The 15,894-nt window shown below is 49.0% G+C and overlaps 1 protein-coding gene across 3 annotated transcripts in view; it reads left to right on the top strand.

Moving 5' to 3' along the window:
* The window catches only part of DSCAML1 (DS cell adhesion molecule like 1), a 365,882-nt gene that overhangs the window by 15,913 nt on the left and 334,075 nt on the right, over positions 1-15,894 (top strand). For 2 of the 3 annotated variants that reach the window (XM_065529021.1, XM_005579765.4), the window contains exons 2-3: positions 1,069-1,386; positions 4,797-4,943. In XM_065529021.1, the coding sequence (XP_065385093.1) occupies positions 1,069-1,386; positions 4,797-4,943 (465 nt within the window). The remainder of the gene's footprint in view (positions 1-1,068; positions 1,387-4,796; positions 4,944-15,894) is intronic. The other variant, XM_065529022.1, reaches the window with a different exon arrangement.

Genomic DNA, 15,894 nt, shown 5'->3' with positions numbered 1-15,894 from the left:
GGATAAGAGGAACAGATGGCTAGTCCTCCCAGTCAGGTGGATCTGCCACTGCCAGCTGTAATCATAAGAACATTCTCCCATGTGGTTGAGGGTTGGAATGGCACCATGTCAGAGATGGAAGGGGGTCTTTGCAGTCTTACCCATCCTCTCCCTCCACTTTCCAAGTGAAGGAGCAGATGATCTGAGTGAGGAAGGGAATTGCACAGTCACATGGTGTCAGGGCTGAGTTTAGAAGCTGGGTCTTTTGGCCCTAGTCTAGATCTTATCCACCCACTCTTCTGCTGGCCCTCATTCAGTCCTCTGTGGCAACACATTTCTCAAATTGGCTATCAGGGTCTCCTGCACTCTTCCATCTTCCATTCCAGGCGAGCATCCCGGCTCCTGTAGCCATTCATCTCAGAGCAGGGTCTTGAGACCTTTTGCAACTTTCATCTGTGGGACGGTAGAAAGAGCACTATAACTCTCTTTAGGAGCAATGGGGTCACGTTTTAGTTCTGTAACCTAGCTGTGTGATTCTGAACAAATTCCAAAAATCCTGGGTTTCTTTTTCTTTTTCTCTTTTCTTTTTTTTTCTTTTTCTTTTTTTTTTTTTGAGACAGTCTTGCTCTGTTGCCCAGGCTGGAGTGCAGTGGCACGATCTCTGCTCACTGCAACCCCCGACTCCCGGGTTCAAGCGATTATCCTGCCTCATGCTCTCGAGTAGCTGGAACTACAAGCACGCGCGCACGGCTAATTTTTGTATTTGTAGTAGAAACGGAGTCTCATCATGTTGGCCAGGCTAGTCTTGAACTCCTAACCTCAGGTGATCCGCCCACCTCGGCCTCCCAAAGTGCTGGAATTACAGGCATGAGCCGCGGCACCTGAAGGCTGGGGTTTTCTATAGATCAGGAACTGTCTGATTCACCTTTGCCAGTGCCTGCTATATAGTCAGTGCCCGATAGGTGCTTACTGAATGACTGATGCTTGAAGGTCAGGTGAATGAGTGCAGCCTGTCACAAGCCTCCGTGGCTTGTGTGGGTATTGTTAGAGCCCATGCTAACCAAGTCTCTCCCCTTGCCTCTCCTGCAGCCCGCCCTGAAGATGTCGGCACCAGCCTCTACTTTGTAAATGACTCCTTGCAGCAGGTGACCTTTTCCAGCTCCGTGGGGGTGGTGGTGCCCTGCCCGGCCGCGGGCTCCCCCAGCGCGGCCCTTCGATGGTACCTGGCCACGGGGGACGACATCTACGACGTGCCGCACATCCGGCACGTGCACGCCAACGGGACGCTGCAGCTCTACCCCTTCTCCCCCTCCGCCTTCAATAGCTTTATCCACGACAATGACTACTTCTGCACCGCGGAGAACGCTGCCGGCAAGATCCGGAGCCCCAACATCCGCGTCAAAGCAGGTAAGGGACAAGACGCCTGCTGCCCCAGTGGCACAGGAGAAGGCTGTGCCGTCATTCTGAGGGTATGTGTGTAACATGCTCGGGGCGGGGGCGCTTGCAAGAAGTCATTCACCCAAGAACAGTTTTGTTGTTCACTTTTGCATCTTAGTTTACCACTGGCTGTGTGTCCATAGGCATAAGAGACTCTTTCTCTCTTTCTCTTTCTTTCTCTCTTTTTCTCTTTCTTCTTTCCTTTCTCTCTCTCTCTCTCTTTGAAACAGAGCCTCACTCTGTCGCCCAGACTGGAGTGCAGTGGCGAGGAGACATCTTCCTAAGCTTCAGTTTTCTCATCTGCAAAGTGGATGCAACTGCCTACCTCTGTATCACCACGTGTGACGGTTAAATGAGATGGTGCTCATTTAAATGAGGTGCCCACTTCAGCCCTTGACTTACAGAAAATCTACAGTGAGGTTTTCTTGAAGCCTTTTATTAAAAAATAATAAAGAAGAGTGCACACATTATAAGTATGTAGCTTGATGAAATTTTACAAAGTTCAACTAACACTCAGATCAAGACATACAACATCAGCACCTTAGAAGCCTTCCTCAAGCTTCTTTTCCCACACTATTCCTCTAAGAGCCACCACTATTCTGATTTCTAACAATAGATATTTTGCTTATTTATGAACTTTATACAAATGGAGTCCAATGGTATGTATTGTCTAGACCTTTTGCTCACCATTCTGCTTATGGGATTTACCCTTACTGCTGTGTGTGGTAGGAGGTTGGTTGTTGTCACTGTCATCTAGTGTGCTATCATGCAGCTAGAACACACTTTCTTTGTCCGTTCTACTGCTGAGGGGACGTCTGAGGATAACACATCTCATGAGAAAAGGCATTTTGGTGAAATTCACAATGAAATACTTTTAGCAGTGAAGGATTTTGGTCTTTGGAAGAGTAGATGGAGGTGAGGAAGTAGCGTTTCTCAGGTGGTCTACTTTAAGAAAAAAAGTCTCATTTATTTGGATTAGGGCAGGAGGCCAAGGGGACAGCTTAGATCAGCCATTCTTCACTAGGACATCAGGGTACACTGGCGTGTCATAATCAGTGGCAAGGTGGGTCTCGGATCATTATAAAGCACTGAAGTTTTGGGAATGGTTTTCAACTTAGAGACCCAGCCCACTGCAATGGTGCCAGGCCTAGGTCACGCCATCTTTTCCAGGGACTGTGTTGGACCAACCAAGGAGAGTGGTTCTGGGAAAGGCCTCCCAACCAGCATGTGGTGACAGACCCTCTCTGACTTTTTGGGGTCCTTTTGCCTTAGGGACACCTCTCATAAAAGCAAGGTTTAAAGTAGCTGGGAACGGGAGTGTGTAGGGGTGAGGTGAGGTGAGAGCTCTGCCTCATTCCATCGGTTGGTTTGGGGCTAGACCATGAGCTCTTAGAACACAGAGTTGCTCAGGGTTTCTCCCCGGACTCCCCATGGACTCTTTTTAAGAGCAAGTCCTTTGCACTGCTCAACCCCAATGCAACACCAAGTGCTGGACTAGGAGCCCTGAGGCCTGGATTTGGAGCCCAGCTCTGGCCTCCACAGTGTGGAGGATTGGGTTAAGGGGAAGGGACCGTGTTTCCTGTCACCTCCCCCTCATTGGGTTAGGATGCAGTTTTCATAGTAAGTGTATAAATGTGTTTTTACAAATGAAGAGATTAAGACAAAGAGAAGTTAAGTCACTTGTCCAAGGGCACACAGCCAGTTAATCAGACGTGCAGCTATCATGAAAAGTGACATTATTAAAGTGCTTTCCTTGTGCTGGGCCTTTCATATGCTGCTCTTATGGTGATTTCCTTTTACAAATGAAGAAACTGAGGCTCCAGAATGTTAACCAACCCTTGTCCAGGATCACACAGCTGGCCAGAGGAGGAGGCAGGGCCCACTTGTTAGATGCCATTAACCATAAACCTCTGCTGACTCCCTGGGACATCACGGGTGGCGTGCACTCCAGCCCGCCCTTTCCACTCCGCCACCCTGCCTCCCTCCAAGGTCCATTCCCCTTGTTCTCCTCTGTGCTCTCCCATAACTGGAGTCAGGGCCCTGCCCAAACCCATGGAAGGGCTGGACCACAGAGCCACAGAGCCACCAGTGCCTCTCCTCTTTTCTCTTTCTTCCACCTCAACTACATCTCCTCCTCATCATAGCCACAACTTGGAGAAGGGGAAAGAATAAAGGCCGAGGGAGGGCCAGGGAGAGCCAGGCTGACTGGAAACACAATCAATTAAGAGACTCTTGATGATGCCAGAGGGGCTGCAGGTGCATAGTCAGGGAGTGGGGATGGGCTGCCAGGGCCCTAAGTGTCACCTTGGCAACCATCGCAGGGAGAGGAGGAGGGCACGCTGCCCAGGTGCCTGCTGAGGGACAAGGTCAGGAGGCAGCAGGGCTCTGGATGTTCCAGCTTTACTTGGCAGAGAAGGGCGTGGAAGGATCAAGCGAGGCCTGGGAGAGGCCAAACAGAGGAGGACAAGGCAGAGGCAGAAGCCTGGGTCCCGTTCCTAGGGCTGGGTCTGCCTGCCTTTAGGGGCCAGACACATACAGTGGCTGCAGGTGGCGGTGCCCCAGAAGCCAGCTGAGGCAGGAGGTGGGCACTGTGGGGGAAGGGATGGTTCTGAAAGCAGGGGCAAAGCTGGGGGTCAGGGAGGGGTGCTCTACAGGCTGCAGCCAGGGTCAGAAGCAGGGAGAAAGTGGCAAGGATGCTCTGTTTTGAAGAATCTTGGAGACTGTGTCCATGTCTCGAGTTCTGTATGCTCAGAGCCAATCACAATCCCAAACATTCTCTCCCTTTGTCCTTGTAAGTTCAGGATCTGAACTACATTTCCGAGCCTGCTTTTCACGTTGAAGGAGCCCAAAACTCAGTTGTTAGAGCCTGTGTCACAGGTTTTGTTTGGGTGCATTATGGTCACTGTGCCCAAAATAATTGCCACCCTGGGTCTAACAATAATTCAGGAAATCTGGTTTGGTTTTCTTAGGGGAATTCTAGCATATTTCCATATTACCTGCACATCCCTTTGGTGAATATAACATTGCAGGGCTTAGGTGCTGCCCTCAAGGCTCTTAAAATCTAATATGATTTGCTAATACCCAAATGGGAAAGGTTGGAATTTGGATGGATGGTCTTGCAGAGGGAGGCCAGATATTTTTGAGGGAGAAAAGGCTGCCCAGTAGGATGGGGAGGAGGTTGATGGAGAAGGAGTTGCCCAGACAAGAACAAGATCATGGCAGGGGCTTCTGGGCTGGCTAAGAGGGAGAGGGGAAGGAAGAAGTGAGGAAGGTGAGGCTGAAGGAGCAGAGGGAGTTGAGCTGACTCTCTGTTCCTTTCTGGGGACCCTCACCACATCCTTGTGACACTCTTCTCTTCCCCACTGCCAATCTCTCTGCAGTTTTCAGGGAACCCTACACCGTCCGGGTGGAGGATCAAAGGTCAATGCGTGGCAACGTGGCCGTCTTCAAGTGCCTCATCCCCTCTTCAGTGCAGGAATACGTTAGCGTTGTGTCTTGGGAGAAAGACACAGTCTCCATCATCCCAGGTAAGAAGCGTCCTGGGGCTGCGGCAGACGGGTGCTCGCTTTGTGGGGACTGGGTAAAGTAGAGATGCCTGAGCTGGTTGTTGAGGTCAACAAGATCTTGAGATTGGCCCTGGGGAGTGATTTGTTATTGTTCTGGTGATGCTTTGGCAAAAAAAAAAAAAAAGTATCTTTGGTCTTGGTCTGGCACGTCTCTGGGTGGGGTGTTGAAGACCCACACGCTGATCTTGACTGGGTGTGTGAGGGTGCCGTCAGACACCCAGTGCAGTGGAAGCCCCATCCTTTCTGACTGCTGGGGTTTTGCTTGACCCAGTCCTGAGGCAAGGCTGGAAGCACCTTACCTGCGAAAGGTGGCAAGGGGACGAGGGATGAGAAGAGGGTTTGTAGTCTGTGTTCCTGCGTTGTGTGACTAAAACAGTGAGCACTGCCTCCTTGGAGGACCTGACTTCAGGAAGCTTGTGTATGGGGACTTTCCTTCTTTCCTTCTTGCATGAGTTGGCTAAAGACTCCATTGGAATTTTAGCTGGCCTCGCTTTGAGGCTGATGTTGGGAGATGGGGTTCATACCATGTTGTGCGTTCATCTCATTACAGCTGCTGTGATTACGAGTCCCTCATTATTGGCTCCTTTTACCTCTGTGGGGTTGTGTCTCCCACAGGAAAACGGGTATGGAAGCCCCAAGAGAGGACCTCAGGTCCTTAAAATACCTCTAGGCCTCCATTTACAAAACTGAGATATTTCCATCACCAGTTTCTTCCTCTCTGCACATTGCAGGGGTTCTGCGTTTTCTTCCTTTCTCTCCCAAGGACCTTTGTTTCCCTTGCTGTAAATTGGAGCAGCTTGACCAGGTGATCTGAGTGCCCTTTGAGCATTAAGGTCCCATAACCGATTGTATGAAATGATTCTTGTTCCTCAGGGTTGATGGTTTAGTTGGGGAAGATAAGACTTCTATTCATGGAACCTTTAAAGCAGGGGTTCTTAAGCCTGCCACCCATTTAAATCCCTGAGGAACTCCTTTAGAAACACCAGTGCTGGCCGGGCGTGGTGGCTCACACCTATAATCCCAGCACTTTGGGAGACTGAGGTGGGTGGATCACGAGGTCAAAAGATCGAGACCATCCTGGCTAACACAGTGAAACCCCCTCTCTACTAAAAATACAAAAAATTAGCTGGGCATGGTGATAGGTGCCTGTAGTCTCAGCTACTCGGGAGGCTGAGGCTGGAGAATGGCGTGAACCCAGGAGGTGGAGCTTGCAGTGAGCCGAGATTGCACCACAGCACTTCAGCCTGGGGGACAGAGCGAGACTCCATCTCGGAAAAAAACAAAACACCAATGCTTAGCCCCAAATCAACTGAATCAGACTCTGCCAGGAGTAGAGCCTGGGCATCAGCCTTTTCAATGCTCGCTAGGTGGTTCTGATGTGTACCTAGGACAAGAACCATGCTCTGGTGTGTTGACAGCTAATGCAGCAGGAGACTTTCTTTGAGACATTAATTTGCCTTTTTCGCTCAGTACTTTTTCCTTCTCTCAGTTCCAAGCAGATGGCCAGGCCATTATATCTCCAGACTTCAGAGCTTGTAGCAGGATGGGAATTCGAAGCTCCTGGAAGACAGCTGCTTCTCCTGTCTTTTGTAAAACCATAGGCTAACAGCAAAGGTTAGGAAGGGTGTTTTGTCTGGGGAGGAGAGCCTCTGAGGGCAAGGAACAAAGAGGAGATGAAAGGATGCCAGGGTTGGGGACGGTGCGGAAGGCTGCTCCCTGGACGCAGTCAGAAGAGGCGGTTGGACCCCGCAGGGGTGGCTGTGTGGGGCCCTCCTGGGTCCGGGACTGAGGCCAGGGTTCTTGTGTTCAAATGAGTCACAAGGTGCACAGCCCAAGAGCCAAAGCAATCATTCAGGCAGGGACCATGGGCTGGTGAGGACTAGAGGTACCCTGGACCTTGGCATACACTGGGAGAAGCCCCAATAATGTTGGGAACAATCTCCTGCCTATCTAGTAGAGTCAGATTTAAGGTGATTTAAAGAACATAAAGAAATGTGGTGTTCCTTATATACTTAAGTTTATGGACTAAGCATTATATCCATTAAATAATAATTTTTGCATTACAATTTTGGGGGTGCTTACTATATCCCAGGTACAGGGCTCAGAAACTTCCATACAGGATCTCTTTTTATCATCACAAAAAGTCCACAAATGTGTTTTCCCCTCTCCACTTTACAGAAGAGGACACTGAGGCTCAGAGAAGCAAAATACCTTCTGAATCACACTGAGCAGAGTGTGGGGCTGGAACCAGAGTCTGTTTTTTCAACCTGTGTGTTTAACCCCACACAGACATGCTTCCCCCACCATATAAATGTATCCGATAAAGTGTTACTCTAGCTACAGTGGAGGCTTTAAATGTGTGCTATAGGCAGTGAGGGCTTTGGCTTTAGGAAGGGGGACAAATTGATGTAGGGACGACTTCATGGAATCAAGTGCAGTGTGGTGATTAAGAGCCTAGAATCTAGGACCAGACTACCCGCATTTAATACTCCATTGCTTACTAGCTGGGCGAGTCATTTACTCCCTCCGTTTCCCCACCTGTAAAATGGACTCATAGGGTTCGAGTAAGAATTAAATGAATCAATATATGAATAATGTCTAGAACACTGCCGGACACTTGCTGAGCACAGGTTATAGTGATTATTAGGTGGACGAGAGCATTGGCGCTGGCTGTTTGCTGCGGTGGTGTGTGTTTCTGGTATGGAGTGGTGTTTGTGTTCCCCATGCAACTGCAGTTCCCATGGGCCAGCACTGGATCGTTCTCATCCACACATCCCCACTTCTGTACTCGGGGTAAATAAAAGCTCACTAAATGATCAGTGAGTAGATGAATGGGTGGCTGGAAGAATTCTAGAGGAATCTGGGGAATGGCATGGACAAAGACATGGAATAAGGACAGCAGGCTGGGCGTGGGGTGGGGAGAAGACCAGATCAGATAGGAGAGAAGGAAGGTTAACTGGTTCCTGTGCTTAGGAGCTGGAGGCAGGGAGCTTCCCCCAGGCGGCCCTTGTAGTTGGTGCTTCAGGGCTGTCTTTGATGTCAAGACCGGGCTGGTGGCCCCAAAGGGTATAATTATCAGGGAAGTGGCCTTGATGCTAATCTGCGGGGCTGTGCTAAGCTTTTGTTTTGCAGAACCCCTTTCTTTAGTTTGGCCTTGGAGAATTTTCTTCTCCTGCCCAGCCCTCCACCCCTATCCATAATCATTCTAGATCATTCGACAGCTACATGTTAGATCCAGGGGCAGTCTTCCCCAAGCACAGAAATCCAACTAGCATGATCATGGAGGACTCCATGAGAACCAGAGAGAGTGGAGTTTTGTCTTGTCCAGGCTCTGTAGGTAAGGGGACCAGAACTCCGGCCCGCATGCCACATGCTTTAATTTTGACAAAGGCAAGTAGTTTGATTTTTTATAAAAATAGGATTTTTTTCCACTAACCATATTCACACTGTGCCTAGTATGTGTGCTGTGTGTGTGTGTGTGTGCATTTTGAGGTGGGGAGGCTGGATGGCACTTCTCATGGTAGGGGAAGATTACATGGCAAGTTGCCCTGAAGGTTAATGGAGGATGGAGGAGCCAGGGATACTTCCCTCTGACGCTTCAGGATCAGCTTCCGGAGCCAGAGGAATTGTGTTGACTTTGATTTCTGGATCTACAGGGCTGGGCTCAGCTTCTTCACAAACAGCAAGTCCGGGAGGAGCTGGAACACAGAAGGAAGAGCAGGGAGACTGGTGTGGGCCCATCAGAGCCCCAGGAGGCATCCCCTTGGGGATGCAGGTACCCTGGGAGGAGGGGACCCTCATGTGGTTGCAGCCCCTGTCGGTGGGAGCTGGCTGTCCCACGCCTCTTTCTGAGGGAGTCTGGGAAGAATTGAAGGCTTGGGACCAAAACAAGCTCCATGAATTGAATGTTTACTCACAGGTTAGCCTTCCTGGCGCTCTCTGGCTATCCTGAAGCTGGCGAAGGAAACTCTCACCAGCTTTTTGGCTGTGCTTTGCCCAGGGCAGTGACAGGCTGGAGAAATAGCTCAAAGTGCCACCCTTTAGCCACCTCCTATACCCGCCTCCACTCCCTCAAGCAGGTCATCTTTCCATCCCGCTGTTTAAAGACGTGTGTATGAAGCACAGAGCCTCTCACTTTGTATCTGGCAGACTCCCACCCTTGCTTCTCTCTCCAGGGATTTGGTCCTGGTGTGAACTGGCTCTCTAAGGCTGGCAGGGTGGGGGTAAGAGGGCCAAGGGCTGTGCACAAACATAAATTAAAATTAAGGCCTCCAGTGAAGCTGAGATGTGGTTTAATTTCCCATCTGCATGATCACCATTACAATACATGTTATTGGATATAAAGATAAATCCGGCCCTGTTCCTAATAGCTTTTAATTTCCACCAGACCTGATTATATCAATGCGGGCCCCTTGTGGGAGTTTCCCAGCATGCTCTTCCCCACCATCCTGACTGGCTGTTTCGGCCCCAGCGGGGAGTTTGGGACACTGCTCAGATGCGGGCCAGATGTGTCTGCTGCTGCTCAGGAAGACAAGCCTGCATCAGCTCCCTTGTCCATGCAAATGGGAATACTGAGTTGTCACTGTGCCTTGGCCAGCTGAAAGTGCGCTGAGGACACTGTTTGTTGTGAGTAGGGAGACACAGGGGCAAGGAGGCATCTGGCCAGAGGGGTCCTGTGACATGAGAAAAGGTCTCCTAGTGTCGTATAAGGATTCCTATCAGGCAATGCTTCCTCCCAGGAGCCCACCTTTGGCCAAGAGAGCAAAGTAAACCACCAGGCTCTGTGGAATAATGAACTCCAGAGTTCCAGGGTGCCAAGTGGGTTTTCATAGCTCTCATTCCATTCAGCGATCTCTTCTGCCTGGGGTACAGTGGACCCCTCCTCTCTGTTGACGCCCTGGCCCTCTTTTGTCCCTTACACTTTTGTCCCTTACTCTTCCACGACGCCAGACATAGGCCTGCCAGGCAGACAGTACTACCCTGGTTTCGTTCCCGGAGCCCTGCCTTCATTCTGTCTTGCATCCTAGTCCGTTGTTTCTGTCTGTCTGCCGCAGGAGGGTGTACAACTATCTTTTTCATCTTTTTATCCCCAGAACCAGCACAGCACTGTCACATAGGAATAATAAGATTAATGATAATACCTGTCATGTATGGAGACCTCTTTTGGGTTAGGCATTTTACATATATTATCTCTAATCCTCACAATAACCCTTTAAGAGAGAGATTGTTTTTATGTTCTGTTTTTGTTTTTATTTCCTCATTTAATAAATGAGGATGTTGAGGTCCAGAGCAGTTAAGCACGTTACCCAAGGCCACAGCTAATAAGAGATGCGGCCTGGATGTGAGCTGGTCTTCCATGTTCCTCTACTTCCCGCTGCCTCTCCGGAGCAGGCTCGGAATCGTTAGGAATCCGGTGTCCTTAGGTTTCAACATAGGAGGAGGGCCCATCTCTGTCTCCTGCACTTGCCTGGGAAGAGAAACCTATCACCAACCCTTGTGCTGACCTCTGGCTGTGTGTGCAGTGACCAGAGGCTTGGGCTCCTCTGAAGGGCAACAGATCTCCAGCTTAAAAACCAGTGAACAAAACAGCCATCCTAACAAGAAGGCTTTGTTGGGTTCTGGCTCTGTTTTTGGCCCCATGGGAGACACAAAGACTGTCCTAAACTGGGAATTTAGGATTCGGCTCATGTTGTCGGCTCTGATGGACAGGGATGGATAATCTCAATACAACAAACAAATGTGATCTTGGTTTGGCTTTGGAATGCAGATTCAATTTATTAATTACATTTTGCTCAGGCTGACATGAAGGTCACTTCTTTGGCTCCCACGAATCTACACCAATTTGAATGGGAGATAGGCACAGAGAGGGGAGGCGGTGCCAGTGCTGGAAACCAGTTTGGGCCACATGTAGGCTGTGAACATGTGGAATCACAGACTGTGAGAGCTGGAAAGTGCCCTGGAGACTGTGTCACTCAGCCTCTGCATTTATGGATAAAGAAACCCAGGTCCAGACCAACGCTCTCTCCTGCCATCTTCTCTCCTGTCTCCTGCTCTCTCTCAGGGCGCATGATTTTAACTACTCATGGGCACCTTTGTATTTCACTACAGATACCAGATATTTTTCCTCCTTTGTCTGTCTGAAGCCTACGCATCTTTCAAAGTCTGGTTCAAATACTACTTTTTCCATGATGTCTTTCCTCAATTTCTGCTAAGAATGGATTTGAAAGTCACCCAGATTAACCCACTCCAAGGGGCTCCTTTTCTGAACTCCCTCCAAACTTTATCGGTTCCTTGCTCAAGACACTAATCGTACTTTGTCCTGTAATTTTTTAAAAAAAGTCTGTTATCTCCATTACAGGAATGTATAATCATCAGGGGCAGGATTCATATTTTATTCAGACCTCTCTTCTCTCCAGTGATTAATGGTGATGACAAAATGACAGTCTCCCCTACTGAACTGTCCTGTGGCATGGAGGACACCGCGAGACCTGCCTAAGGCCCCGTAGCAAATCGGTGGCATTACCAGGGTCTCAGCTTGGTGGTCCTTCACCTCCATAATGCCGAGTTGCTTCTGTGGGTTCCTCTTGTGATTCTCTGCTGTTCAGGTATAGAATTGGAGACCTAAGCTCTCAACTACTTACGAGCCTGGAGAAAAGCGGCTGGGATTGTCACCCTGCACTAGTGAGAAATAGACGATAGATCCGAGACAATTCAACAAAAGGGGCTTGGACCCCTGCTGGGTGCCAGGCACAGTGCCAGGCCTTGCAGAGGAGTCCAGGTTGGCCATGATCTGTTCCTGTCCTGGCTTCTGTCTTGGGACTATAGTGTCTTCCCACAAAGAGGAGGATACCGCAGGAACATTCTTTCTGTTGATGGCCACACAGTAAGGCATGCTGAAGGAGACGGGGCTCAAGTCAGGCCCTGGAGTCTGTGACCAGGTCAAGAGGGCAGAGAGAGCACTTTGGGTGGAGGTGACAGTGCAGGCACAGGCAAGTGGGCAATGAAAGGGTGGGGCGATCTGGGAACATGGCTGGAGGGTAAGAAGAAGTGGTGAGCAAACTGAGAGGTCACTGGGCCGTTTAACTCATGAAGGTACTGTCTAGTTCTAGGGAAAATAAGGGACAACATGATAATAATGAGTGATATTTATTGAGCACTTACTAAGTTGCCAGGCTCTGTTCTAAGCATTTGACATATGTAGTTTGCTTCACCTTCTCAGCAATCTGAAGAGAAGGGGACTTTCATTCCCCCATTTTGCAGATGGGCAAGCAGAGGCACAAGAATGCTAAATAAATTACTTAAAGGTAGTAAGTAGTGGAGCAACAACTTAAACTTATGTATTCAGACTCCATCATCTGTGCTCCTAAGTGCTGCACTAAATTGTCTCCCACAGAATTCACATATATATAACATTTTATATGTATATATGAGACGGAGTCTCGCTCCGTCGCCCAGGCTGGAGTGCAGGGGCGCGATCTCGGCTCACTGCAAGCTTCGCCTCCCAGGTTCACGCCATTCTCCTGCTTCAGCCTCCTGAGTAGCTGGGACTACAGGTGCCCACCACCACGCCCGGCTAATTTTTTGTATTTTTAGTAGAGATGGGGTTTCACCATGTTAGCCAGGATGGTCTCGATCTCTTGACCTCGTGATCCGTCCGCCCTGGCCTCCCAAAGTGCTGGGATTACAGGCGTGAGCCACCACGCCCGGCATATATATATTTATTTTTTGAGATGGAAGCTCGCTCTGTCACCCAGGTGATTTGGTTCACTGCAACCTCCGCCCCCCAGGTTCAAGTGATTCTCTTGTCTCAGCCTCCTGAGTAGCTGGGATTACAGGCGCACACCACCACGCCCGGCTAATTTTTGTATTTTTAGCAGAGACAGGGTTTCACCATATTTTGAAACTCCTGCAAACCAATAAGAAAAAGACAATGCGACAGAAAGTTAGAACAGTTATGAGCAAACAATTCACAGAAGATATAGTGGCATGTGGTGGAAAGAAGACAGGCTGTGGAGTCTGCTAGTCTTAATTGATGACCTTGCAAGTTACTTCCAAAGCCTCAGTTTAATCATCTGTAAAATGGGAATGATAAAACCTATTGCACATAGAATCCTTGAAATAAAAATTGGGCCTCGGAGGAGACTCAGATTCCTAAATGGGAAAGGAGTCACCTAAATGCATCAAAGAAATTGCCCATCTAGCTTCATGCAGTTGTGCAACCTTAGACCTCATCTCCCTTGCCCCATCTTCTCCATCGTCTGGCATCATCACCCACCACCTGTGCTGCCTTTTTTGGGTGCTGGGCTAGAGGTGGTAAGCTAGGGGCTGCAGCCACCCAAAGGTGTGGTGGTCCTAGAGTCACAGATGGAGAGTGAATCCCCCTAAATATCATCTTGAGAAAGCTACAAATGACTGTGCAAGATGGATCACCACCATGTTTTTATCTCAAATATTCCATAATAACTGAATAGAATGACAGAAACAAAGTACCTAGGATGTAGTATTAATCTCTGGATTCACTAGCACCTTGCAGGGTACCTGATAAACATTTTCTGTTGAGGGAAGGAATGGAGGTGCGGTTTGGTACCAACATAGTAAAGATCAGCTCCACAAACTGCAGGGTGTCTAATTTGCTCCAAGTGCTCAAGCCCTGGTTCAATAAAAACTATTGTCTCTCAAACGATAGTTTATAAAGTGCTTTCAGATGATGTCACTCGCTTCTCACAGTAGCCCCCGTTACCTTGCCCATTTTACAGGTGTGGACACAGAGGCAGTGTGGCTTAGTGACTTGTGCAGGCAGAAGAGGAGGGAGAGGGGAGGCAATAGACGTGTATGAGTCCATAAGCGTATGTAAGGCCCCACGGCAGGCACCTGCATGTAATCTCATTTAATCATGCTTGGAACCCTCTGAGGGAAACATGCTACCCCCATTCTTAGATGTAAAGAAAATAAGATTCAGAGAGGCTGAGTGATTTGCTGCAGGTCACACAGCTTCCAAGTGGCAAGGCCTGGGTATGGACCAGAGCTTCTGTCCCCAAAGTCCAAGCTTCTTCCTTGTAACAGTGACTCCAGGCAGAGCGCTGTCCTAGGAACTCCCAGCAATTACTGTCTCCCTCATCAAGGCAGTTAGAGTGCGGAAAAGGCAGCTGGTCCTTAATTTGGCTGTTTGTTTGCTTTGGTGAGAAAGGAAGCCTCGGACTCAGACATATTGTGTTCTTGAAGTGTGGAGAAAATCCTACCTTCCAAAGCTGTTAAGCACGTGTTGCAGGTTAGTGATTACAAGAAAGCAATGAAGGGAGCAATGGGATTCTCTCCCTAAACTGAAATGATACTCATAGTGGCAAGAATCGTTGGTAGGAAAATAAGTGATCAGTTACTGAGCTCATCGGTGATAAGTGTTTTTCTGTCATTTTATTTAAGCTTCACAGGTGCCCTGTGTAGTCGGTATTATTATTCCCATTTTGCAGATGTGGGGCCTGAGGCACAGAGAGGTCAGCCTTCCCAAGACCATACCCTGAGGAAATGACGAGGCAGAATCTGAGCCCAGGGCAGTTTGATTTCAGCTCTTAGAGATAGCTTGGGCCACTTCTCCATCTGTGCCCTGCAGCCGGCATCTCCTTCAGTTTGTATGGTGCTCTCTGGTTTACAAAGCCTGTTCACCAGCATCATCTTATTGAATCCTCCCAAACACATCTGCGGGAGACACAGGTTTAACAGACTCATTTAACAGACAAGGCAATCAAGGCTTGGGGGCACTGAGGGACCTGCCCAAGGTCACACAGCCAGGGAGGGGTACACCAGAACTCTGGTTTTGATGCCTATGCCCCAGGAGCTCTCAAAGCACCCCCTCCCAGAGAGCGTGCCCGCAGCTCCCTAGAACTCCTTCCAATATCCCAGCAGGCGGGCTGCTCTGCGCTTGCACGCCAGTTGGTTGGTTCCAGAACCATCAGCCGCACTCCTCAGTCAAGCAGAAATGTCTCGTGTTCACAGGTGCCTCTGGCGGCGTGTGCATGTGTCATGTTTTGCTTTTCCATTTAGTTCATGGCAGGCGCTGCATTTCCAGAGCACCCCCTGGGTGAATTTCAGCAGATTTAAGACAATTGCAGGAAAACGCTGTGCCCCGGGATCATACCGTGGCAGTGGACACAGAGCAAGCAGCATTGTTTGGTTAAGTTGGCACCTCTGAAAGTTACCCTGAAATCAGAGCGGAATTCTTTATAGAAGGTTATCCTACACATAAATCATCATTAGACTACCTCATTTTTGTTTAATGCCTACCTAACTGTGCTGTAGTCTAAAAATGTGTGTTTAGTGAAGTCAAGGGTTGCAGGGAAATTATAGGGTTTTCAAAAACCCATTTGCTTTGCTGGTGTTCACATCAGAATCAATCTTGCCTTTAGTTCTCAATCTCATCGCAAACATGCAGTCTTGCTTGCCGAATTCTGGCATTTAATGTAGGGTAGCATTTATTCAGAAGAAGCCAACGGTGCTTGCAGAATGGTAGAGCTATGTATAGATGGCACTTCCTGCCAAGCCTGTGATTTTGAACTCTGTTGTGTATCAGTGAGAGCCAGAGCTGGTGGAGACGGTGCTGTGGTTCTGTGCGGAGGCCTGTGCTGGGTAACAGTGGGTGGGGTGGTCTGCATCCGCAATGCCACAAGCCTCAATGTGTGTGAGCACGTAGTAGGCACCCAGGCAATGTTTGTTGAATGCTTAGAGGACAGTTTAGCCGGGAAGGTGACTGATCCTTTAGATTAAGTTGTAAATGGGATGGATGAGAATGAAGGGGCGTGTGCGGCTGTACCTGTTTCCGTGGCTGCTGGAAAAAAGCCACCATTTGCTCCTGTTCTTCTCTGAAGAAACAGGGCTTGCTTGGAGTCTTTTTTGTGATGAAGTAAAGCTGTTTAGAGAA

The sequence above is a fragment of the Macaca fascicularis genome, chromosome 14 (genome assembly GCF_037993035.2).
Source record: "Macaca fascicularis isolate 582-1 chromosome 14, T2T-MFA8v1.1".
In the NCBI taxonomy this organism is placed as follows: Eukaryota; Metazoa; Chordata; class Mammalia; order Primates; family Cercopithecidae; genus Macaca; species Macaca fascicularis.
The sequence above is the reverse complement of the archived record's forward strand: the minus strand, read 5'-3'. Positions and strand labels throughout refer to the sequence as shown.